We start from the raw sequence: 26,667 nt of genomic DNA, 5'->3' as shown, positions 1-26,667 counted from the left end.
ATGAAAAGTGAAATGTATAGTAAATAAGAATAGTTCACAGATTACACTTTGGTGTAATTTTAGTTATTTATTAAATGACTATTAAACCCCTCCTGTGTTCAAGACCTTGATCTAGACATTGAGGGTTATCAGGGAACAGGCCATTCAGCGTTCTTCTCTCTTACAAAGTTTACGTTTTAGTATGAGAACCAGACAAGAAACAAATCAACAAAACCAGCAAGTTCACATGGTGATGAATACCCTGAAGAAGGCATCATTAAAGTCAGGATGGGGTGGGTTGTATGACTTTAGCTTGGGTGCACAAGTGACTTAAACTTAAACAAGTGAGTTGAGAAACCTGTAAGAGCCAACACATGGAGGTCTAAGGTTAGAGCCCTCCAGGCAAAGGGAATAGCTGGTTCCAAGGCCTTCAGTGTGCAGGAGGAGGCATTGGTGTATGTCAGGAACCTGGGCTGGAGGTCAGAGGGCAGCAGTGCAGGAGGCAAGGCAGGCAGAGATGGACTATACAGGCCTCTGGTAGACATGGGATGGGGTAAGAGGGCAGGAAGAAAACCCATATAAAAATTTAATATTGACTTCAAATTTTGTAATAAGAATAACTTTATTTTACCTTTATCAATTCATGATCATCCTTAAATAATAGAGATGTTGGGTCTATTCTGTGACCTTCTCAGCTTTTCCCCCCTTTCTCTTCTCTAGGCGGCTGGGAGTGGAGATGGGCAAAGTGCAGGTTTACCAGGAGCCTAACCGAGGTGAGCTATCTTGGACATGTGTACCATTGATCTTTTGTGGAATATGGCATATTGGCTCAGTCTTTCATCCTCTACTATTGAGACAGTTTGATTCAATTGCCTAGTTAATTCTGTTAGCAAGAGTCAGGCAAGATGGAAGAAAGTGATGTTTTAGCTCTCAATAATATCAACTAGAGTCACATGTGGGGTCTCAAATGCCAGTTTTAGAGTTTATTTAATAAAAATTGCATAAATACATGAACCAGCTAGTCAGTTGAATGAAAACATTGGCTCAACTGTATTTCAGTTGACATCACTTTAGGCAGGATAAGCAAATCCTGTGTGGCTACACTTTTAGTTGTTTTTGTTTGTTTTTGGTTTGTTTCCCCCGCCCCCAAGACAGAGTCTTACTGGGTAAAATGGCACATGCCTTGTAATCCCAGCTGCTTGGGAGGCTGAGCAGGAGGATCACAAGTTTGATGCCAGCCTTGGACAACTTATTAAGACCCTGTCTCAAGAAATAAAATAAAAGGACTTGAGATGTAGCTCAGTGGTAGGTGCCCAGTACTGCAAAAAAAAAAAAAAAAAAAAAAAAGATGAAAAAGGTCGAGGGGTCTTGACCTCAAATTCCTGGGCTCAAGCAATCCTCTTGCTTTAGCCTCCTGAGTAGGTGGGACTATCGACATACATCACCACACCATTATTGCTGCTTGCAAGTGATGTATGTTTTACATGTCTTTAGTCAATACAAAATAGTCCCCTCATGTTTTCTGTTTCTTTCTTAACATTGACTAATGAAGAAGTCATCTTACAGAGATTTACCCAATTGTTCCATTGCATTTAATCACAAGTGTTTTGAAAGTAGGGATATTAGATCTCATTTCTCTTTGCTGTCATAGCGTACAACACCTTGTGCCTGAGCTCTCAGTTGATCCAGTTCAAATGAATGAATGTGTCATTTCCTGTATGAGTACTATGCTCAGCCTAGTATAGTACTTACTACTCACATGTAAGGGCTGAGAAGTCTAGATTTACTTATTTCAAGTCAGAAAGGTAATTCCCATCCCAGTGCCTGGGGAGGCTGAGACATGAGGATTGTGAGTTCAAAGCCAGCCTCAGCAAGGACAAACTGCTAAGCGACAAGGTACTAAGCAACAAGGTGCCAAGCAACTCAGTGAGACCCTGTCTCTAAAATACAAAATAGGCCTGGGGGTATGGCTCGGTGGTTGAGTTCAATCCCCGGTACCCAACCAAAAATAAATAAATAAATAAATAAAAGGAAGAAAGAAAGAAAGAGAAAAGGGTAATTCCCATTTAAGACTGTCATGTAGTCAAACCTGTTTACAAAGTACAGTTAATGGTTTTCTGTTTATCATCTGTGGTAGCATCTAAAGCCTAGTTAGTTTTTAATAGTTCCAGTTTCCATAGATTATAACATTGGGGTATAATGCAGATACTTTGTATATTTTATGAAATATAAACTTTATGCCTTCTCTTCCTCTCTTTCCTTTTCCTGCCAGAAACAAGAGTACAGATTCAAGAGTCTGTGAGGGGGAAAGATGTTTTCATCATCCAGACTGTCTCAAAGTGAGTAGTTCTCCAGCAGTGGTGCTATTGCTTTCTGGGTTTCTATTTGGTCATGAGTGTTTAGAACAGGGAGAGTTGACAGGAAAGGAAGAGTTCAGATAGTCTTAAAATTGGTGTATTTTACTTTGCTAATTTTCTTGGCATAACTGTTGACTTTTATGTGTTTGTGTTTGTGTGTGTGTGTGTGTGTGTATGTGTGTGTGTAATGCACATAAGTGCTTTTTAAGAGACAGGGCCTCGCCATGTGGATCAAGCTGTCCTCAAACTCCTGGGCTCAAGTGGTCCTCTTTCCGTAGCTTCCTGAGTAACTGAGACCACAAATGTACATCACCGCATGCAGCTTTTCTTGGTCTTTGAAGGGAGGATATAAGGAAGTATTAGAGTAGAGGCTCTTAATGATAACAGAATCCATGAAGTTCCTAATAGTCAATAGTCAAGATTGTCTAAGGCTTGCATGGAAGCATTTCTACTCCTGCTTCTCCAAAGAAAACAACAGGCTAGGGGAGGAGAATTTTCTTACATGAGGTTCTTAAAGATTTTATTGTAGATAATTTAAATGTGACCCCCACTTATAAGGTAAAGGAACTAAGAAGGTAAAAGACAATCTGGAAAGAACATATATCCCAATCCAGTGTGACATTTGCCATACATGTGTTCCAGAAATTGTGGAGGTCACAGATGTGTAAGCTGGTTGTAGAGAATTCAGTGCTGTGAATCTTTCTGTGCCACTTTGAATGAAGAGCCACTATGAAAGAGAAGGTGATCACATGGAGCCCTGCTTTCTACTGTGCATTTGTCCTCAGACACCTCTGTGAATGGAAACATTTCACTCACAATGATTGTTTTTTCCTTTTTCTTTTCATGTCCTGGCCAGTCTTCTAATGCTGGTTTCCCAACTGAACAGTAGTCCCCATTGCAACTCAGTTCCCCTTGAATAAGGTCATCCTGGGATAGCCTGTAGCAACCACACTACTCTGCATGGGAGGGGAGAGGTGTGAAGGCTCCAGGTTATCCAAACTCTGATAAGGAGCAGGGGCCCCAAGTGTCCCAGCTTCGGCCAGGTAGAATGGGCTAAAGGGTGACCAGAAAGTTACAGGTCCTTCCACCCTGATCATGCCATCTTCATCCTACCCTGTTCTCTCCCTGAAAGGGACACAAGTCCCATAATGGCATAGGGGTTATTTTGATCTGAGGATATTTGATAAAGGAATACAGACTTTTTCTGAACTCTCCTTAAAAGCAAAACCTCACAAAAGAATTCAGATATCCTAAATCTCCTTCTTTGAGTAGTTTGGAAGTTTTCCAACCAGGGGAGATTGACTTCTGTCCTGAGGCTAGAGAAGAAATCTCACCAACATAAGAAGTCACCTAATTGTCACAAAACTGTATCCTGTCTCCCATCTGTTCTCCAGCAGGCCTGTTTATCTTTCCTAAATTCTAACCACTTCTTCCTGCCACATTTTCTATGAATTCCTACTTTTTTTTGAACAAGAACTGAGGCCTCAGAACATTTTTTTAATGACTAGAAATCAGTTTGGATAGTGCATCATTTTTTAACTCAGTCTGAAAATTGCTGCTTACCAAATTTAGTGACCTATATAGAAATACAATATAATAAATATACAATAAATATGATAAATAGCAAGGAAGGAGAAGAAAAGCCAAATTTCCTGGGAATTGGAACACACATACCTTCCCCTAAACTTATTCTGTTCTGATCTTTCCTTCCTTAGGATAGTGTCACAAAATCCTATCTGTCCCAGAAAAAGGAGTGGCATGGAAATGTCATTGCATCCCAAACCATGGAGAGTATATGTGCTATGAGAGGGTGAGGGCATGACTGACCTTTGCCAGGTGCCCTTGCTTCCTCTTTTCAACTGAGCTGGGCATGAGGGCACCAAGTCTTATTATGCTTTGCTACTCTCCTCTTCCCCAGGCCTATACTGTGCCAGGGTGCTAGTGTACAACCCGCCCTTCCTGTACCCTGCTGCAGCATCAGGAAGGGAAGGTGCAGGCATTGATGGCTCAGGTTGCTCTGGTCCCTGAGTATCTATAGCCCTCTGTCTCCACAGAGGCAATTTGGGTGCAATTTTGGATAAATACTGTAGGCACTGGATTGTCCAGGAGAGAAGTGGAGCTGAAGTTCCAGTTGAATTGAAATTCAGGACTCAGGAAGAGTGACTCTGTTAATCCTTCCCATTTCAAGTACTTGCATCTCTCTTTGCATATTTTTGTTTATTTCATCACTGTTGTCATCTGTCTCTGCCTTTTGTCAGTTTCTTTTTCCCCTAGTCAAGACCACTAAGTATCCCCCAAATCTTCTTTCTACCTCTTCTTTACATTGTCCCATGAGTGCCCCAATTTGTGTTCAGTCAGGTCCTCAGTCTCATCCAGGTTATGGCAAGCCTGGATGTCATAGTCTTCTTTCTGAAATCACTTGGAGATTTGCTGGTGTCAGATACAGCCTCTACTTCACTTTATTTATTGATTGATTTTTTAGGGTCCTTAAGATGAGCCCAGAGCCTCATGCATTCTAGGCGAGCACTCTACCCCTGTTATAGCCCCACCCTTTACTTCATTTTAATACAGACTCCAGTGGCAGTTACTAGAAATATAAGACAAATTTTAAATGAAGAGAAGTCTGTCCATTAACTGAAGTGTTCTGTGATTCAAGCAAAACTTTCATCATTTGAGTGGTGAAGCCCTGTTCCTTCTTGCTCCCAGTTTGGGATCTTAGAGTGATTTTATACTCACTGTGAATTTCTCTACTCATCCTCTCACATGGAATGCTTTTGGGAAAGTATATTTTAATTTACCAGATGTCAGACTTGTTATTCAGTAACATTACCTGCTCATCCAAATGTTCTTTGTTTCCATTCACTCATTAGCCAGTATTTGTTGAAAGTCTGTGATGTGTGTCTGTTACTGGTATGTAAGGTGCCTTAATGGTTAAAACAAGTAAAGATCCTTGTCTTTGTAGAGTTAATATTCTGGTGGAGGAAGACATACAGAGAACATGATAAATAAGTTATCCATTGTATTTAAAGTGATAAGCTCTGTGGAAAAAAATAAACTGGTATAGCAAGGATCAGGAGGGATGGTGGTAAGAGGGTAGAGGGGCAGACAGACTAAGCCTTGTTGTGAAGGTGATGTTGGAGCAAAAAGCTGCAGAAAGGGTGGAAGTGAGCCTGATAGAACCACCTAGAACCAAGCCTTCTGTAGCAATGAGCAGCACTAGGAAGACTGACCAGGATAGAGTGTCACTGTACTGAGAAGGGGGCATGGGGCCAGGGAAAGGAAGGGGCTGATCTTAATAAAGGAGTGTGGGTACCACTGTGAGACCTTGGGCTTTTGGCCGTGGACTTGAGCAGAGGCCTGCACAGTCTAACTTCACTTTAAGAGCAAGTTTCTCTGCATGGAACATCCTGGAATCATGAATATTCCAGGAGGGGCAGGCCATGGTCACCTATTGGGGTGGTATGACCCAGATGCAGGGACAGTGGTGAGATGCAGAAACCATCTGGAAGAGAGAAGAGCTCTAAGAAGTGGCTCTAAGATTTCTGTTCTGAGTTACCCAAAAGAACAGTGTTGACAGTAATTGAGCTGGCACAGGTTTTCTGGTGAAGCAGGTTTTTGGGGGAAAAAGGACAGTCTGATTTAGGATAGGTTAAGTTTTGAGATGCCTTGATTACACATTACAGTAACATCATCAAGCAGCAATGGGATTTTTACATCTGAGTTCAGAGGTGCATGGGCTGGAGTAGGAATGTGAGAGGCACCAACATTTACAAAACCATGAAAGCAGATGAGATGCTCAAGTGATAAGGGGAGACAGAAAGACAAGTGAAAGTCTTAGGTGGTGGTCAGGCAGAGAGAAACCAGCAGAAGAATTCAAGGATGGAGAGGGAGACCAGAGAAGGGTGTCCTGGAAGTTGTGTGCATTAAGCATATGAAAGGATAGGGGTGAGCAGCTGCAGCAGTTACTGCTGAGAGGCCAAGAAGTAGGACTGAGTGTTGACTGGTGGATTTAACCACTAAAAGACCAAAGCTTCTTTGGAAGCTGTTTGGGAGAGAATGAGAATGTCTGAGTCAGAAATAGTGTAGACATTTCTCCTGAGATGTACTACAAAGGGGAGCAAAGAGATGGGGCTTCAGCAGAAGTGGTTATGAGTCATTTTTAATGGAAGAAGGACCCAAATATTTATAAACTGATGAGTATGCACCAGGGGAGTGTGACAAATGATGGTGCAAGCAGGGAGGGAGGAGTGCGGGAGCAAGGTCTTCCAGTAGGCAGGAGAGGGTGGGGGTTAGTGTGTCATTTTGGAGTAATCTCTGAGACCAGTACTGTGTCAGAAGACAGCTTCCATGGGATCCTTACCATCAGTTGTATCGGCACCCTGCAAGTTGACCTGTGCTCAGCCATTCTCAGAGAGGAAGTTTGCACAGCACAAATACTCCAAAATTGACACTAATCCCCATTGCCTCTTGCCTGCTGAATGACGTTGGTCTCAGTGAAAAAGAAACTAGAGTCATCAGTTGAGAGGAAATGTGGGGAGAACTCATGGAGACATGAGAAAAGAAGGTATCATTGGTTTCTGCCTCTTGTACCTTAAGTCTTGGAACAGGGAAATAATCATGTTATCATTATTACTTTGGAGTTTGGGGATGGAACCCAGGGCCTCAAGCATGTTAAGCATGTGCTCTACTACTGAGCTACACCCCCAGGTCAAGAGGGAAATTTTAAGTCTCACACTCCTCGATGGGATTTTCTGTGCCTGGGTTACAGGGATGTGAACACCACCATCATGGAGCTCCTGATTATGGTGTACGCATGTAAGACCTCTTGTGCCAAGAGCATCATCGGCGTGATCCCCTACTTTCCTTACAGCAAACAGTGCAAGATGAGGAAAAGAGGCTCCATTGTCTCTAAATTATTGGCCTCCATGATGTGCAAAGCTGGTAAGAACTCTAGGCAGATCCTTGACAACTAATGGGAGCCTGGGAGTTTTATTTTTACAGAAAAATTTGAAAGCATTCTCTTAACCAAATGAGAATGCTAAACACAGGAAAAATAGTGATGAAGCTTTTAAAAACAACTAGTTTATGCAGTCCATCCTTATCCACAAGAGATATATACCAGAACCCCCAGTGGATACGTGAAACAGTGAGTAGTACTAAACTCCATAAGAACACTATACTACTGCTGCAGAAGACCTCATAATTGATATGGCTACTAAGTGACTAATAGGTAGATAACATATATAGCATAGATATACTGGATAATGGGACGATTTACCTCCTAGGTAGGACAGAGCAGTATATCATGACATTCATAGTGTTACTCAAAATGATGTGCAATTTAAAATTTATGACTTGTTTATTTCTGGGATTTCTATTTGATCTTTTTGGACCATGAGTAACTAAACTCACAAAAAGCAAAACCACAGGTAAGGTGTGGGATTGTGGACTACTATAATGAGAAATTCTGCTCAGAATTGTGTTTCCAACTCCCTAAAACATGGAGGTAATGAGAACAACTTTTGTTTTCCTATTTTCCTAAACACTTTGTTCAAATGTATATTAAAATGACAATTTACAATCACATTGTGGTTGATTTGAAGGATAACAGTCATTCTGAACCCTGCTATTTCTCTAACACAGCAACTATTTGTATTTTAGCTTCTTCCCTTTCTAGGACAGAGAGGCATATTTTGTAAACTGTATGTATTGTTCTGTGTTATGCATTCTCAGGTAGCATCCTAAGTATGTCCCCTTGTTTCTATTTACATAGTTTCCATTGTGTGTTTGTACATGTGCAAACACTCTAGTATATGTCCATGTGTGTGTTTGTCAGTATATGATTATAAGGTACATAACAGAGCATTTGCACAAAGAGGAAGGAATTTTTAAATTCCCCTTATCACTGCATTTTAACACAGACACTTACCATAGAATACATTTTCTGGTGTACCATTCCAAAGAAGACAAAAATAAAATAAACCCCTGGGACCTCAGTAGCATCTCCTCTTGAAAACACTAACAGGCACTGGAAAAGGGGGCAGGGACTCTTCACTGAGACTTTTGGAAAGGTTCCACCCTTCCCTTCCAACCTTCCACCTAGAGGGACCACCAGGCTTACTTTTCTGCTCTTTGGGGCAAGTATTTCTTTGTAAATTTTTTCATATTGAATTTTTTCTCTACTTCACTGATGGTGATTTCAGATATTCATTCAAGATGCAGTGAAAGGGGCTGTGGTTGTGACTTAGTGGTAGAGTGCTTGCCTAGCACACTTGAAGCACTGGGTTTGATCCTCAGCACCACATCCAAAGAAAATGAACAAACCAAATAAGATGCAGTGAAAGTTTTTCATTTGCTATCATTTCCAACTTGGTACTACAGTTTCTCTATAGGCTTCATTATGCTTATTAAGGAAACTTTAAGGAGAGAATTCACTCTAAAAGAATTTTTAGAGACATTTCTGTATTACTGTCATCTTTGCTGTTTTATGCTTTAAATTTGTTTAAAAATCATTTCATAGTGCCAAAGAACATGAACCATAAAGGTGCTAGGTTTGTTGATAGGAGAGTAATTTTTTCATGGTAACTTATTATCTATTTTATTTTATTTTACATAGTATTAATTTCCTAAGGTACAGTTTGTTTTACAACTATTTATGTGCATGTATCTGCTTTATTTTTTGAAGGTCTAACCCACCTCATTACTATGGATTTACACCAGAAGGAAATTCAGGGTTTCTTTAATATTCCCGTGGATAATTTAAGAGCATCTCCCTTCCTGTTACAGTATATTCAAGAAGAGGTGAGCCAATTTGAACTTTTTAAAATTTTAATATTCTGGTAAAGGCATAGTTTATTTCTTTGAGCTGTCGCTAAAGAATTAAAATTTGTTGTAACCTGATAAGTGATCTGTTGTGGTTGATAAATGCAATTCTGTATATTTTTAATGTCTTAATTAGTAATTCATCTCTTTTACTCATCTCTTAAAATTGCTTTTTCTTTTGGACCTCAAGTACCTAGAATTGGACTAGTCATTGATCATAACTAGTCTCATCATTGGTCCATGCATGATCTTGACCCTTTTGAATATCTCCATCTCTCCACAATGCCTCTGTTCATCCCTCTATAGTAGTTGACACCCATGATCCTCATCCCATCACTCAACAAGAAAACAAAAATCAAAAACTAACTGGGTGCAGAGGTACCCAATTGTAATCCCAGCAAGTTCTAGGCCTTGGCAACTTATCTATACCCTGTCTCAAAATTTATATAAAGGTCTGGGGATATAGCTTGATGGTAAATCACCCCTGGGTTAAATCTTCAGTACAGAAAAGGGAGAGAAGAGAGAACCATCCCAGTAGTTCACATCTGCTCATGTGATTCTTCTCTGTCCCATCCCACTGCCTCGTCCCACCCAGGAAACCACTATTCTGAATCTCCTGTCATTTTTCCTTTACTTTTCTTTTTAGATAATTTTAGTTCATGTATCTAATGCTAAATTATGTATGTATGTTTACATTGTTAACTTGACAAGGAAAAACTAATCTTTTGAGTGTTTCACTTGGTGTTACATTAGTAAGAATTGTGTGCATTGCTGAAACTCATCCCTGTTGTTCATGTGCACTTATCCATTTTGACTACTGAGAGGTGCTCTTTGTGCAACTGTATCTCAGCCTATTCATCCTTTCCCCACAGGTTGTTTTTAGGTTTTCACTATTATAGTAGCTCTTCTGTGAAACATGCTTCAATATGTCTCCAGTGGTACACAAGCCAGTGTGTATCTTGGTGAAATTGCAAAATTGCATGGTATGTGCCTGTTTAACTTTTTCAGAGCAGTTATGCCAACTTATATTCCCACTACCAATGAGATTGAAATCCTGTGGATCCATCTTTGCTTCAGTACTTACACTACCAAATTCTAAAGTTCTTACCAGTTGAATACCTGTGATATTAGGTATCTTGTCACTTTGAGGGATGAATCTGATGACTAATGAGGTTGGACATATCTTCAGATATTCTTCCTCCCCATTGAGAATGTGTTATATCCCTTCTGTCTGTTCTTCAGTGGTTTCATTTGTGTGGTAGGCATTCTTTTTTTCATTCTTGATTTGTTGGTATTTGTTTCACTTTTATTCCTCAGTTTGTAACTTATTCATCTTTTAGTTGTCTTTGGGGAATGTTGATAAGCAAACATATTAAGTATTTTTCTCACAGTGAATCTTACACAACAAAAAATTAACCATTTAAACATAAAAATCAGTAGCATTTAGTTCATTCACAATGTTGAGCAACCACTACTCTGTCTAGTTCCAGAATTTCTTCATTACCCCAGAACACCCTGAACCCATTAAGTAATGATTCCCCTTTTCTCCCACCTACCTCTCTGCCCCTGTTGCCTGACAACCACTGATCTACTTCCTGTCTCCTGGGATTTTCTTATTCTATAGATTTCACATAAATGGAATTATAGAATTTATCCTTTTATCTGGCTTCTTTCACTTAGCCAAGAGTATGTGGTGGTTCTGGTTTCTCCACATTCTTATCACTTATTTCTGGTAATTTTTGGTAATAGCTATCCTGGTGAGTATGAAGTGTTATCTCATTGTGATTTTGATTTGCATTCCCTAACAACTAATGACATTGAACTGTCCATTTGCATATCTTCTTTGGTTAAATGTCTATTCAGATCCTTTGCCCCTTTTTTTAAAATTGAGTTACCTTTTTATTGTCATAGGAACACACATACACACACACACACACACAAACACATGCTGAATATCAGACCCTATATTGGGTAGGTGATTTTCAAATATTTCCCCCATTCTGCAGACTGTCACTTTCTTGATAGTATGCCTTGATGTACAAAAGGTTATAATCTTGATAAAGTTGGTTTAGCTATTTTTTTATTGATCTGTTTTTTCCCCCAATAGTAGAATCAAACCCAGGACCTTTTTTTGTTTGTTTTTTGAGACAAGAGTCTCATCATGTTGCCCAGGCAAGTGGTCTCGACCTCCTAGACTGAAGCAATCGATTCTCTTGCCTTGACCTCTCCAGTACTGGGACTGTAGTCATGTGTCCAAGTTTTATTGTTACGTATGTTTTTGTTGTCATATCTTAAAAAAATATATACTGTCAAATCCAAGGTCATCAGATTTGTCCATTTTCTAAACATTTCACCGTTCTAGCTTTTCTGTGTAGGTCTTAATCCATTTTGAGTTATTCTTTGTATATGTTGTGAAGTAGTGGTCCAACCTCATTCTTGTGTATGTGGATATCTAATTGTCCAGCACCATTTATTAAAACTTATTTTTCCCCCCACTGAATGACTTTAGCACCTTGTGGTCAAAAATCAATTGACCAGGGCTGGGGTTGTGACTTAGTGATAGAGTATTTGCCTAGCACTTGTGAGGCAATGGGTTCGATCCCCAGCACCACATAAAACTAAATAAATCAAAGAAAAAAAATCAATTGACCATAGATGTTTGGTTTACCTCTGGACTCTTGAATTGGTCTGTATGTTTATCTTTTGCCAATACCACACTCAGTTTTGGTTCAAATGGGAATTATGAGTTCTCCAATTTTGTTCTTTTTCAAGATTACTTTCTCTTTGAAGCTTGCAACTCTATATAAATTTGAAAATTTGCTCTTCTGTTTATGCAAAAAAGGTCTTTGGAATTTTGATAGGAATTGTATTAAATCTGTGGATCACTTTGGACTGTATTGTCATCTTAATATTTAGTCTTCCACCTATGAATAGATTTCTTTCCATGTATTTAGACATCAGTTTCTTCAGTATACAAGTGTTTTACTTTCTAGCCTAAATTAAATTTATTCCTAGGTGTGTCATTTTTATTTTTTTGATGTTACTGTAAGTAGAATTTTGTTTGTTAGAGTGTCCATTGATGGTGTATAGGAACACTACTGGTATTTGCATGTTGCTCTTGTACCCTGCAATTCTGCAGTGTTGATTTTTTAGCTGTAGTAGTTCATTGTGGGGTTGAGAGGGTGTGTTCTTTATTGTTTCCTGCATATAAGAACAGGTTACTTGCAAATGGAATTAGTTTGACTTCTTCCAGTGTGAGTTTTTTTTTCGTTTCCTTTTCATGCCTGATATTTTTGGGTAGAACTTTCAGTGCAGCATTAAACACAAGTAGTGAAAGCATCATTCTTGTTTCAATTCTGAACTTAAGGGTAAAAGCTTTCACTCTTTCACCAATAAGTCTGATGTTGGCTATGGGTTTTTCATAAATACCCTTTATCATTTCAGGTAAATGCTCTGAAATTCCTAGTTTTTCTGAGTCTATCATGAAAAGGTATTGGATTTGTCAAATGCTTTTTCTGTATTGAAATAATTGTATGTTTTCCCCTTTATTAATACTGTTATGGTAGGGGTGTGTGTGTTTGTTTGCTGGAAATCCCTTTTTTTTTTAATGTAGTGTATTTATTTTTCTCGTGTTGAACCACCCTTGCATTACTATATAAATCAGACTCATATAATTTTATTAGTCATATTTGTTATTCTTTGACATAAGAGCTCTTTTTATTTAAGAAGCCTTTTAAATTTTGGTTTATATTGTACTTTAGCTTTTTATTTTAGGAACTGTTTGTGTCACATGAATTATTTCTGTCTTCAGTAACTTTCCAAATAACTGCTTTTTATAATACTAAAAAGACAGCAGTTTATAGATCTCAGGAGCTTTTTTGCTGGTAAGATTTGAGGTCTTCTCCATACTCCAACTACCAATTTAGACCCTCATAGTGAAAATGACTCAAGAATTTTGGAAAGAGAAAAATCTAAAATATCTGCTTATTTTATTTCATGTTATACACCAAAAAAATTAGTGCTGATTCAGATGCTAATATAGACTATAATTTCTTTTCTCCCCTCCCTCTTTTTATTTTATTATTTTTTTTTATTTTGGAAATTGGTCTTGCTATGTCGTCCAGGCTGATCTTGCCTCATCCTCCTGGGTAGCTGGGACCACAGATGTGCACTGCCTTCCCTGGCTATGACTCGTTTTTGTTGTTGTTGTTGTTGTTGTTTTGTTTGGTTTTTGTATCCTTACATGTAATACAGTGGGAAAATTCCTTGGCTCAGTCATCTCAAGTTTTTTTAAGCTGGTTTATTTCTAACATTCATCCAGCTATTGAGCTTTTCATTTAGACCGTAATGACTTCTTCCTCCTAGATTTCTTGTTCTTTTTTCGTTACAGGTGTTCTTTATTTATCTGTATGATTTCCTCTCACAATCTCTGAAGAGACAGTAGACCTGTTCTGATTAGAGTCCTTTTATTTGTTTTACTAATGGTTTCCTTGGTTTGTAATATCTTCTCTAGGGTGGGTTTTGCTATTTGACGATGTTTGATGAGACAAGGAAATAACTAAGAATTTCAAAAGAATTCCAGAAAAATAAAGAAGTGCCTACATGAAAATAGGTTTTGCTGCCTTCCTCCTTGAGAACATGGGATGAATTAGGCTTTCCTATAGATGCAGATCCATGTGCTCATAATAAATTCATCTATGTATACTTTAAATCAATATTTTGTTCATTTACAAAGTTTCTCATATCACAGGCATCATTCAGTGTGCTAGGTGTTATTACTGCTGATATTAAAATTGACTGGTATAATTGTAAGAACAAAAAAACAGTGGAAGCCAGGCGCAGTGCTACACGCTGTAATCCCAGCAGCATGGGAGACAGAGATGGGAGGATCATAAATTCGTGACTAGCTTGGGAAATTTAGTGAGACCTTGTCTCAGAATTAAAAGTGAAAAGAGCTGGCAGTAACTCAATGGTAAAGTTTCTCTGGGTTCAGTCTCCAGTACTACCAAAAAAAAAAAAGGAAAGGGAAAACAATGGGAGTATACTTTGATGAAATAACAATTTAGTGAAATGGTTAAATTTTACAAAGATAATTTGAACATACTTCCAAGTTGAAGTCAGAAACAAATTGCAACTCAGCTTCCAAACAGTTTATCTTCTGTGCACTCAGACTTTGAAAATGGGTATATCTTTGACTCTAATTGTCATTATCACGTAACTTCAATTTTCAACATTAAAAAGATTCCAGGTTGGGTACCATAGCATATGCCTGTAATCCCAGCAATTTGGGAGGCTGAGGCAAGAGGATTGCAAGTTCTGTGTCAATCTCAGCAATTTAGTGAGACCTGTTTCAAAATAAAAAATAGAGGAAAGGGCTGGGGACATAGCTCAGTGGTAATGCTCCCATGAGTTCAATCCCTCAGTAACCCCTGTGCTCCCCCACAAAAAAGATTCCAAAACATCAACTGATAACTTTAGTTGGTTTTGTTTGCTTGCTTTTTGTTTAAGGGCTCTTTTAAGATAGTACAGGACTGATTGTCCTTTCACAAATTGGTTTTCAGCATGCAGTAACCACAATATGTTGAATAGTCATCTCTGGACCACACTAATTTGGAATTTGACAATTAACTTATATTTGAATTGGGTGACCATCCTCCTTGTACTGTGAAACTGCACATAATTGAGAATCATGAGAGGATTTTCTGTTGAATTTATAGAAACACCTTTATATCAGTTTTGTTGTCATAGAGATGAGAGCTAACACTGATTATCCTATTTTTTTCTTAAAAGGGATCTGTGTGTCTCACACCTTAGTAATACTTTCTTCCTAGGTAGGCCTTCCTTCAATTTCCAAAGTAGACTTTGGTTTTGGACTTCTCTTTTTGTAAAACTTCCAAGGAATCAGAGGACAGTTTTGAGTCTTTCAGAACATTCCTTTTCATTGACTGTCAGCACAGCCTCTTAGAGACATGGTGGTAATCCCCAACCTCTTGTCTGTCACAGATCCCAGATTACAGGAATGCAGTCATCGTGGCCAAGTCTCCAGCTTCAGCCAAGAGGTAGGTGGGACCTCATACCTGTCCTTGGTTCTGCTTCTGAGGATGGTTCTGATCAAGTCCCAGGAGTTCTCAACCATATGTCAGTAGTACCCCTAGAATCCCTTCTTTCTCTTCCATGAACTGATTTTAAGATTATCATGCCAACTCTACTTATTCTCAGTTCCTCTTTCTCTTCCCAACACCACCCCCCATCCCAGCCTGTGATATTTCATAAACAAAGCCATCCAGATCTGGAAAATGCTAATTAGCACTGCCTTCCCTTCCAGATAGGCAACCACTTGTGGGTCTTTAAATCTGTCACTTAAAATATGGTGAATATACCTTGTGGTTGTTTACTGCCTCAAAGAACTAAGTAAATTATTAACAGAAACATATCCAGTTGAGAGGCCACTTATTTGTACATGTTAAAAGGTAACATTTTAAGAAACTAAAGCACCCTGAGCTATACAGAGTGGGCAGCCCTCTGTGTTCAGTGAGTTGTGTTTAGCCTGAAGTAACTGCTGAGTCAGGGATACAGTACTTAAAATTGGATTTTGGATGACGGAATTTCATATGGCATTATTTTCTAGAGAAGCCAGTCAGTCCATTGGAGGGGGAAAGAACAAAAGCACAGGTAGGAATAAAGGCTTTTTTCCTTAAAAAAGGTCTTCTAAAATGATTTTCCAATTGAATACCTTAACTCTGTGGATCATTGTTGAGTCCTGTGGCATGAAAGAAAACATCATAAAGTACCTCCACACTAGACCCAGGTGCTGTTAATATGGAAGAATGAGGAGAGTGACCCATAGTAAGCCATGATTTCATGAATCTTACGGAGAAGTTGTTTGACGTTATCAATTAAGCATGGCAGTGTGTATGCTTAGTATATTAAATAAAATAAGTTAGTCTTGGGCCAAAACCGGTATGTAACCCCATTCTTAAGGCCTGCCTCCCACCACAGCAAGGCCTGTGTCCCTGCCCTACGTGCCTTCTGTAAGCTTTATCATTGAGTCTCTTTTTGTCCATTTGATTTAAGTTGTAGGAAACCTTGGTGCCTTTCAGAATATAAACATTTCAAACAGCTTTCCTAAACAGTTGTTTAAAGTCTGATTTATTTTTCATACTTTTTAAAAATTAAGATGGAAAACATAATATGTAATTGTCCCTTGTCAGCTACAGGGGATTAGTTCCAGGACCCCTACCAAAATCCACAGATGCTCAAGTCCCTTATATAAAATAGCATAGTGTTTGCATATGACCTATACACATCCTGTATTCTTTAAATTATGTCAAAATTACATATGTATAATACTTAATACAATGTAAATTCTATGTAAATAGTTGATACACTGATAGATGACAAGAAAAAAGTACATGTTCAGTAGAGTTGCAATTTTTTTTTCCCCAGATGTTTTCAGTCCTTGGTTGAATTCATGTGGAACTTCTGGGTACAGAGGGCTGACAGTAATGATTCTGAAGGTTCCAATTCGCTGGCGTTTGGTGTGTTTACAGTGTTGTGCTACCAATACCGATCTCCAGTTTTAAAACTTTGTCATCATCCCAGAAAAACACCTTGTGCCCATTACACAATTGTTCCCTGTCTGTACTTCCCCCGGATCCTATAGTGACCACTCCATTGCTCTCTGCCTGTGTGGATTTGCCTCTTCTGAATATTTCATATAAATGGACTCTCAGTGTGTGGCCCTCTGTTTCACTCAGTACCCTGTCCTCAAGGCTTGTCCACGTGGCCTGTGTCAGTTTTGCAGGCCTGACTTCCTTCACTTCCTTCATGGTGTTCATGAGTCCTGGAGAGTTCCTGCTAATGCTCTTCTAGCTGGGCCTCTGGTGACTGCTAGAGGTCAAAACAGCTTTTTAATTTAATTGTTGTTCTTTGTTTTTTTGGTGCTGGGCATGGAATCCAGGGCCTCCAGCTTGCTATGCTAAGCACACACCCTCCCACTGAGCTATACCCCAGGCCCTATTTATTATATTTTTTTTAACTCCTAAAATAATTTTTTAATATATATTTTCTAGTTCTTTGCCGAGACCTATTACTTGCATTGGCTTTCTGGTTTTTTCCATTGGCTTTCAAGCTTGTCATAATTATTCTTTGTTATATTCTTTTAGTGGAAGCTCTAAATTGTCTGTCATATAATTCTAACGTGTCTGTCCTCTTATGTTAATTAGCATGTGTTAATTGACTGTTTTCATTCATTTTGGAGATTTTCCTGGCTTCTGGTGTGAGTGATTTTCAATTAGAACCTAGATATTTAGGTATCTTTGTCTCTAGATATTTTGTAAAACCTGATTTTGCTGATTTCTTATGACTTTGGCAGAGAAAATGGTGGGGGAGGGTATGGGGCTTGTTACTGGGTTGAGAATAGAAGTTGAGGTTTCCCAGCTGACCTGTATTAACCAGCCAGGTTGGTTATCTCTTGTGATAGGAGCAGAGCCATTCTCTGCTGCTGAATTGGGGTGGAAGTTCAGGTTTTGCTGTCCACAGACACTGGCAGTCCCTCCCTGACCTTCTCCTAAACCAGACCACTGAGCCACAGGCTGCAGGTTATTCTGTGGTGTTTCTCGCTACAGTGAGGCCCTTCTTCTCCATAGGTGGTCTGACTCACCAGGATGTCTTTTTCTTAGTCCTCTGGCTGGAGAGTGGACTTTGGTTGGGGCTTCTGGGTCTTATGTTTGCAGAGCCAGTCTTAAAAGTGAAGAGGAGCTAATGTGTGTGGTGCCAAACTCTCCTGCGGAGGCTGTCATTGTATTTGGCTGAACTTTTTTTCTCTAAAAATTTCTTTTAAAACTGTTTGGAATTTTTTTTTTGTAGGAAAGGATTTAAAGTTATATGAATACTAAATTTATTTCTTCTTCTTTTTCTTCCTCCTCTCCCTCCCCTCCCCCACCTCCTCCTTTCTCCTCCTCCTCTTTCTCCTTCTTTCTTCTTCTTCTTCTTCTTTTTTTTATTTTTTTAAACATTACTGGGGATTTAACCCAGAGTCTTGCACATACTAAGCAGGTGCTCTACCAATTAGCCACATCCCCAGCCCCTGATCACTAAATCTTAAATTTGGGGATATTTACAAATTTTGGTAAACTTTTTCATTTGACTGTCTCACTTTTCCTAAATAGAGTTGTCCTGCACACACACACATGCACACACATGAAGGCTTTATTATCTTTTTCTTAGAAATATAAATCAGAATCCTCATTGATAGGACCAGACAAATGGATATTTACTTACATGCATTTGAGATTTTCTAATACCACAGAAGAATTAAACTACATCTGTTATGGCAAAAATGTTATGCTTTTTACTGAAAGAGACAAAATTTAACTTTATAAAACTTTATCTTCAAGTAGAATGATTTAAGCCTGAAGTTAAATTCCTTGAAGTAATTACTAGTGCTATAACCAAGCTTTCCTTAGTTGTACAGTGCACATAGGAAACCTAGCAGAGGTGAGATTTCTCTCCCTCTAGGAAATAGAATTTGTGTTTTCAAGGGCTTTGTTCTTCATATGTCATTTAAATGACTTGGATGTGTCTCATGTAGATAGTACTGATGAAATTCAGTATAATCCCCATTTTTTCTTTTTTGTTTTTAGCTATTCTTGTGAGCTGTTAGATAAGAGCATGTTTTGAATTTTTGGTGTTGGAAAACCAGAACTGGGAGAACTCATGCTCTCCTTGAGACTTGAACATTTGCTGTTCAGTAGGTGCTGGTGTTGGAAGACAGAGTGAAACCCAGTATTCTGCTTAGGTATCTGGCCAGTGAGAGAGGTGGACATGCTATGGCCAGGGACCTAATGAAGCAAAGCACAAGACAGTGAGGAAGAAGACATAGGTTAAGATAAAATATATTAAAAAGTACATACCGTGGTAAGACTAATTCTTTTAAGGAAAACTGGGGTTGACTACATTGATATCAAACCAGCTAAAAGCAAAGACTATAGCTGGGGACAGAGAACATCTTTTCATAATGATAGCAGGCTTAATTGTTCAAGAATTTGTTATAATCCTAAACATTATGAACTGGGAACATAGTTTCAAATATATGAAGCTAGCCTCAATAACTGCAAGGAGAAATCGATATATCCAAGATGATCATCAGAGATTCCATTGTTCCTCTAACAGTAATCGATAAAACAAGTAGACAGAAAATCAGTGATACTGCCGAGGACTTGAGTGATCCTGTCAAATGGGGCTTACTCCGCAGTTTAGAACACTCCATCCAGGGACAGAGCTCCATTCTTTTTGAATTCACTCATATTACTAAGGCCAATATTCTAGGACGTTAAAAAAAAAAAAATCTTCAAATTAGTAATGATTCAAGTCATACAAAATAAGTTCTGTGACCACACTGGAATTAAAAATAAAAATAATTCCACTCTCGGTCCCACATTGAACTCAAGTTGGAAGAGGCAAGTCCGGTCTCAAAATGGAGGGCCATGATCCAAAGGAACCAGAGCAATTGAAGAAGCTGTTTATTGGTGGTCTGAGCTTTGAAACTACAGATGATAGTTTAAGAGAACATTTTGAGAAATGGGGCACACTCACAGATTGTATGGTAATGAGAGACCCCCAAACAAAATGTTCCAGGGGCTTTGGTTTTGTGACTTACTCTTGTGTTGAAGAGGTGAATGCAGCAATGTGTGCTTGGCCACACAAGGTTGATGGGCGTGTAGTGGAACCAGAGAGAGCTGTTTCTAGAGAGGATTCTGTAAAGCCTGGTGCCCATCTGACAGTGAAGAAAATTTTTGTTGGTGGTATTAAAGAAGATACAGAAGAGTATAATTTGAGAGATTACTTTGAAAAGTATGGCAAGATTGAAACCATAGAAGTTATGGAAGACAGGCAGAGTGGGAAAAAGAGAGGATTTGCTTTTGTAACTTTTGATGATCATGATACAGTTGACAAAATTGTTGTTCAGAAATACCTCACTATTAATGGGCATAATTGTGAAGTGAAAAAGACCCTTTCTAAACAAGAGATGCAGTCTGCTGGATCACAAAGAGGTCATGGTGGCGGATCTGGCAACTTTATGGGTCGTGGAGGAAACTTTGGAGGTGGTGGAGGTAACTTTGGCCGTGGTGGAAACTTTGGTGGAAGAGGAGGCTATGGTGATGGAGGTGGTGGCAGCAGAGGTAGTTATGGAGGAGGTGATGGTGGCAACTATGGTGGTGGTCCTGGTTATAGTAGTAGAGGAGGCTGTGGTGGTGGCGGACCATGATATGGAAACCAAGGTGGATATGGTGGTGGAGGAGGATATGATGGTTACAATGAAGGAGGAAATTTTGGTGGTGGTAACTGTGGTGGTGGTGGGAACTATAATGATTTTGGAAATTACAGTGGACAACAGCAATCAAATTATGGACCCATGAAGGGGAGCAGTTTTGGTGGAAGAAGCTCTGGCAGTCCCTACGGTGGTGGTTATGGATCTGGTGGTGGAAGTGGTGGATATGGTAGCAGAAGGTTTTAAAAACAGCAGAAAAGGGCTACAATTCTTAGAAGGAGAGAGAGCAAGGAGTTATCAGGAAAGCTGTAGGTTACTTTGAGACAGTCATCCCAAATGCATTAGAGGAACTGTAAAAATCTGCCACAGAAGGAACGATGAAAAACTGTTACCCTAGGTAAATGTTTGATTACACAAACGGTATGCCTCTACTTCATGTACAAACAGAGAAACAAGATGTATCCCATTTGTTTACAATAAAAATGAATTTTAAAAATTAAAAAATAAAAGAAGGAACGATGATCCATAGTCAGAAAAGTTACGGCAGCTTAAACAGGAATCCCTTCTTGTTCAGGACTGTCATAGCTAGAGTTTGCAAAAAATGCAGCTATTGATTAATGCAATGTAGTGTCAATTAGATGTACATTCCTGAGGTCTTTTATCTGTTGTAGCTTTGTCTTTTTCTTTTTCTTTTCATTACATCAGGTATATTGCCCTGTAAATTGTGGTAGGTGGTACCAGGAATAAAAAGTTAAGGAATTTTTAACTTAAAAAAAAAAGAATTCCAATAACGAAAGTCCAAAGTGTGTGGTAACTAAATCACATACTTCTATATAACCCTTGGTTCTAAGAAGAAATCAAAAAGGAAATCAGAAAGTATTTAGAACTGAATGAAAATGAAACACAGCACATCAAAATTGTGATAAGCCATTAAGCTCTGTTTAAGGAGAAATTTGTCATACTAAACACTTAAAATAGAAAAGAAGATCTCTTATTAGTGATCTCAGCTTCTACCTTAAGAGACTTTCTAGAAAAAGAAAAGTAAATTAAAACCAAAGTAAGAGGGGCTAGGGATCCAGTTCAGTATACTTGCTTGGCGTGCAAGACCCTGGGTTCCATCCTTAGCTCCACAAAAAGAGGAAGGGGAGAAAAAATAAGCATAAGAAAGAAAATAATAAGATTAAAGCATAAATCAGTGAAATAGAAAATAAATAAACAGTAGAGAAAGCCAGTTCTTTGAGAATAAAATTGATAAGCCCTTGTCAAGTCAGGATAAAGAAGACTTTACCAGTAGAGACACTAGAGTACCACAAACTACAGATATTAAAAGCATAATAAGGGAATATATATTAATTTTATGACAGTAAATCTACAACTTAGGTGAAATGGACAAACTGCTTGAAAGACGCAAATTACCAAAGCCTATTCAAGAAGAACTAGGTAACCTGAATTGCCTTATACTTATTGAAGAAAGTGAATTGAAAACCTCCCAAAGAAAATTCCATTTTTGCATTTTTGGGGATGCAACCCAGGGTTTTACACACACTAAGCAATTGCTCTACCACTGAGCTACACCCCCAGATCCCCAACAAAGAAAATTCTGAGGCCCAGATTTCAGTGGTGAATTCTACCAAACATTTAAGGAAGAAAGAATACTAATATAATAAACTGTTCCAGAAGATTAAAGAATACTTTCAAATCATTCTTTGAGGCCATCATTACCCTGATAGCAAAACTAGACACAGACATAAAAGAAAACTACAGATCGATATCTTATGATCATAGTTATAAAAATCCTAAGCAACATTTTAGCAAACTGAATCCAACAATATATAAAAGGTAGTGCATCCTGACCATTTGAAGTTCCTCCCAGGAGCATAAAGTTGGATTAACATTTTTAAAAAATTGTAGTGTACCATGTTAACAAACTGAAAAATTACATCATTATCTTAGTAAACTCAAAAAAACTTTTGGCATAATTCAACTCTGTTTGAATGGGATAATTAAGTTCTATTCCTGATGAAAACTTTAGCAAACTAAGTCTGATAAAGAGAATGTGTGAAAAACTTCCAGCTAGCATCACACTTACTACTGAAAGATTGATTACTTTTCCCCTAAGATCAGGAACAAGACAAGAGGTCTGAGGTCAGCTCTTCCTCTTTTTTCTTTTTTTGGAGATGGGGGGTGGGTAACAAGGAATTGATTCCAAGGGCCTCACACATACTAGACAAGTGCTGTACTACTGAGCTACACCTCCAGTTCCTAGGCAAAGATGTTTTTGGAATACTACACCAAAAGTTCATAAGAGGAAAAAGATGGTCATTCATTTAGTAGCATATCCTAGAGTGTACTTTAACATAAGCAAAAGGATTTTTTTTTACAAAGCTATTCACCATAGTGTTAAACTTCATGCAAGATTTTGGATGTTTAGCTGGTTTAGAAGAGGATAGGGCATGGTAAATTATGTTTAGCTAATTATGGTATAGCTAATTTTACAGACTGTGAAATAATCAAGATCCTCTGGGAACAAAGAATTCTATGGAATATCAGATTCTAGTACACATTACGAAGAGAATGAAAGGAGAATGCACAGATTGGAAGAAATTGTTTGTAGACTATATATCTGATAAAGAATTGCACTCAGAATATAATAAAGAACTCTTAAAACTTCACAAGGGAACAACCAACCTGTTTTTTAAAAAAAAAAAAAACTGGCAAGGGATAAACAGACCCTTTGCAAAGAATATATATATGGATGGCAGGTAAGAATATGACAAGATGCTAAATGCCATTAGGAAAATCCAAATTAAATCAGCAGTAAATATACCACTGCACACTTTTGGAATAGATTATATTAATGACTGGCCATATCAAGCGTTGCTGAGGATGTGAAGGAACTGAAACTCTCAAGACTACTCATGGGAATGTAATATGGTATAACTGCTTTGGAAAAGAGTTTGGCAGTTTTTCAAAGAGTTAAATATATTGTTACTATATGATCCTGCCATTCCTTTCTTAGGTATTTACCCAAGAGAGAAAAAAAGCATATGCCTATACAGAGGTCTGTCCATGAATGTTTAGCAGCTTCATTTGCTAAACCAGCTGGAGCAACTCAAAAGTCCATCACAAAGTAATTGGTTAAACTGCAATATATTCATACAATGGAATATTACTTGACAGTGAAAAGGAGGAGTGAACTCTTGATAGATTTATAACATGGATGAATCTCCAAAACATTATGTTAAGTGAAAGAAATCAGACAAAAGTAGAATACACACTCCAGAATTCCACTTAATGAAATTCTACAAAAGGTTGAAGTATAGTGCTAACACATCAGTGGTTGACTGGGACTGAGGAGAAATTCATTACAAAGGAACACAAGAATATGCTCAACAGTGATGTATGAGTTCATTGTCTTCGGTATGCTAATGCTTCTGTGGACATGTGCATGTATCAAAACTTATGAGATTGTACACTTTAAATGTACAGTCTCTCATATCTCCATTTTACTTCATAAATCTATTTAAAAAATTAATGCATAATACTTTGACAAATATTTAATGTGCTTTGATCTCGTGTGGTTCTGAGAGGAAGGTAAGTAGCATGAGCAGTGACAGGAGAGGAAACTGAGGCTGAGAGGCAGTCACCTAACAAAATCAGGCTGTCTTCGATGATTGATTACAAATATAACCAGGCTGCCACCCATAATTTGTGCCTACAGCCAGATGTACACATCTGTCACAGGGTCTCTCCACACTTAGTCCTGGGTTCAGAGATTCAGGAGGTTATTTTATTCTCTTTTTTTCATTATTCCTTTGAAAACTGCATTTTACTTGTGTCTTCATGATGTTCTCTTCCTTCACATTGGCAGAGAACAGATGCTGCGTGAGTTTTGATTTTGCCTTTAATGCTTTTCCTCAGGGCACAGTCTTTTGCTGAGCGCCTGCGCCTGGGAATTGCCGTGATTCATGGAGAAGCACAGGATGCTGAGTCAGACTTGGTTGATGGACGGCACTCCCCACCCATGGTCAGGAGTGTGGCTGCCATCCACCCCAGCCTGGAGATCCCCAGTAAGTGCTAGAGCGTCTCATTCTCACTGTCCCCTGATTGTATAACTAACTGAATTGTGCTGTTTGTTTGTCATTTTTTAATGTAAACTTCCTCTTTTCATTTTGTTTTTTGAGTTGCCATAAAAGCTGATTAATACCTTTCCTGGCTGCACTATAATGATACACTTTTGCTGGCATAAGTGGTAGAGCCCTCTAGAAGCAGTTAATCCTGTCATTGCAAGACCTAGGAAGATGTTCAAACTCTTTAGACTGAATATGGCCCTTTAGGGAATTTTATTCATTTGTTCAGCAGTATATCCTAGAGTGTACTTGAACCAAAGTGAAAAGCTTATTATTGCACAAAAGTTATTCACTACAGTGTTATATTTCATGCAAAATTTTAGACATGTTTAATTGGTCTAGCAGAGGATAGGGCTTGATAAATTGTGTTGTGTCAGTATGGCTATTTATGCAGCCTCTGAAATAATCAATTCTATCTGGAAACAATGAAATCTGAGCAATGTAAGTGAATAAATAAGGCAGAACACAAGATTGTATACCAACCTATCTTAGCCGAGGCTGCTGCGACAAAATCTACCTCAGATGGGGTAATTTCTGAACAACAGAAAGTTACTCCTTGTGGTTGTGGAGGTTGGAAAGCTATCAGAGGATTCAGTGTCAGGTGAGGACCTATTCCTCACAGTTGCATCCTCACATGATGGAAGAAGATAGAAGACTCCCTTTTCTCAGGGCACTAATCCCATTCATGAGGATAGTGCCCTTATGACCTAATCACCCCCTAATGTCCCCATGTCTTAAAACCACGCTGGGAGGTTCCAAAATGAATTAGGATGGATACAGACATGAGACCATACCTTTGCCACCACTCCCCCCTGCACCAAAAAAAAAAAAAAAAAAAAAATCACAGCTACCTCATTGCAAAATACACTCTTTCCATCCCATGGAACCCAATGTCTCAACTCCAATTAAGTCTTAGCTTAATTTTGGCATTAAGTCAAAAGTCCCAAGTCTTGTGTAAATATTACCTCACTCGTCTATAAATAGGAATTATATAAAGCAAATTGCACTGCAGATGTGAGCCTGTGAAATCAAGCAGGTCCTGGGTTTCCAAAACATAGTGGCGGGACAGACTTAGGCCTTACATTTCCCTTCCAAAAGGAAGAAATAGGCAAGAGAGGAGGAGCAGGTTCTGACCAAGTCCAAAACCCAACAGGGTAAGCATCGTCAAGTCTTAAGTCTCCAGAACAGTCCTTTCTGACTCTGCCACCTTCCTGACGTACAGGCTGGACTGGGCCTGCAGGGCCCTGGGCGGCCTCACTCCCGCAGCCTTGCTGGGTACATTCCCCCTCCCTGTGGAGTTTGTCCCATGATGCCTACTTCTCAGGCTTGAGCTGCGTTCTGGTGGGTCTGGCAGCCTGGAGTCTCAGGGGCAGCCCTGCCCCCATGGCTCCGTTGGGCATTGCCCTAGTGTTGGCTCTCCATGGCAGCCCCACCCCTGTGCCTCTTCTCTGTCTGGGCCCTCAGGCTCTGGGGCATCCTTTGATATCGAGGTGGAGGCATCCATCTAGCAATGGCACTGTGCCATCCAGAGGAGTGTCCTGAGCCACAGTTAGGGCAGTCCAGGAGCACTGCTCCAGAATGTAGGCAGCAGAGCCTTTAAATCATCCTTTCCCAAAGCCTTCAAGTTCCATTGTATGACTGTCACACTACATCTGTCACTTGATAGAGATTTGGGTTGTTGCCACCTTTGGGAAACAGGCTGCCATGTATATTCATGTACAAGCTCCTGTATGCAGGTAGGATTTCCTTGCTCTTGGTTTATGCTGAGGAATGGAATTGCTTGGTCATATGGTAATTCTGTGTTTCACTTTTGGGGAAACTCTCAAGGTGTTTTCCTGTACCATTTTACATTCCTGTCAGTAGTGCACAAGGGTTCCAATAACTCCAGTGCTTATTTTCTGATTTTTCTTTTATTATTATCATTGTCATAGTGAGTGTGAAATAACATCTTATTGTGGTTTTGGTTTGCATTTCCCTAATGACTAATGATGTTAAGTATCTTCATATTTTCAAGTATTTGTATCTTTCATCCAATTTTTAATTGGGTTGTTAATCTTTTATTGCTGAGTTATAATTTTTTTTTCATATATTTTGGATACAAGACTCT

At 38.8% G+C, this 26,667-nt stretch overlaps 1 protein-coding gene and 1 pseudogene across 7 annotated transcripts in view; both read left to right on the top strand.

Annotated features, from left to right (window-relative positions):
* The window catches only part of Prpsap2 (phosphoribosyl pyrophosphate synthetase associated protein 2), a 44,535-nt gene that overhangs the window by 4,768 nt on the left and 13,100 nt on the right, over window positions 1-26,667 (top strand). For all 7 annotated transcript variants that reach the window (XM_047544265.1, XM_047544267.1, XM_047544262.1 and 4 more), the window contains 6 exons: window positions 700-752; window positions 2,252-2,318; window positions 7,105-7,277; window positions 9,022-9,137; window positions 15,162-15,217; window positions 24,352-24,500. In XM_047544265.1, the coding sequence (XP_047400221.1) occupies window positions 700-752; window positions 2,252-2,318; window positions 7,105-7,277; window positions 9,022-9,137; window positions 15,162-15,217; window positions 24,352-24,500 (614 nt within the window). The remainder of the gene's footprint in view (window positions 1-699; window positions 753-2,251; window positions 2,319-7,104; window positions 7,278-9,021; window positions 9,138-15,161; window positions 15,218-24,351; window positions 24,501-26,667) is intronic.
* On the top strand, window positions 19,519-23,145 carry LOC124979703 (heterogeneous nuclear ribonucleoprotein A3-like; annotated as a pseudogene).

Source organism: Sciurus carolinensis, chromosome 3 (assembly GCF_902686445.1).
Source record: "Sciurus carolinensis chromosome 3, mSciCar1.2, whole genome shotgun sequence".
Taxonomy (NCBI): Eukaryota; Metazoa; Chordata; class Mammalia; order Rodentia; family Sciuridae; genus Sciurus; species Sciurus carolinensis.
The sequence above is the reverse complement of the archived record's forward strand: the minus strand, read 5'-3'. Positions and strand labels throughout refer to the sequence as shown.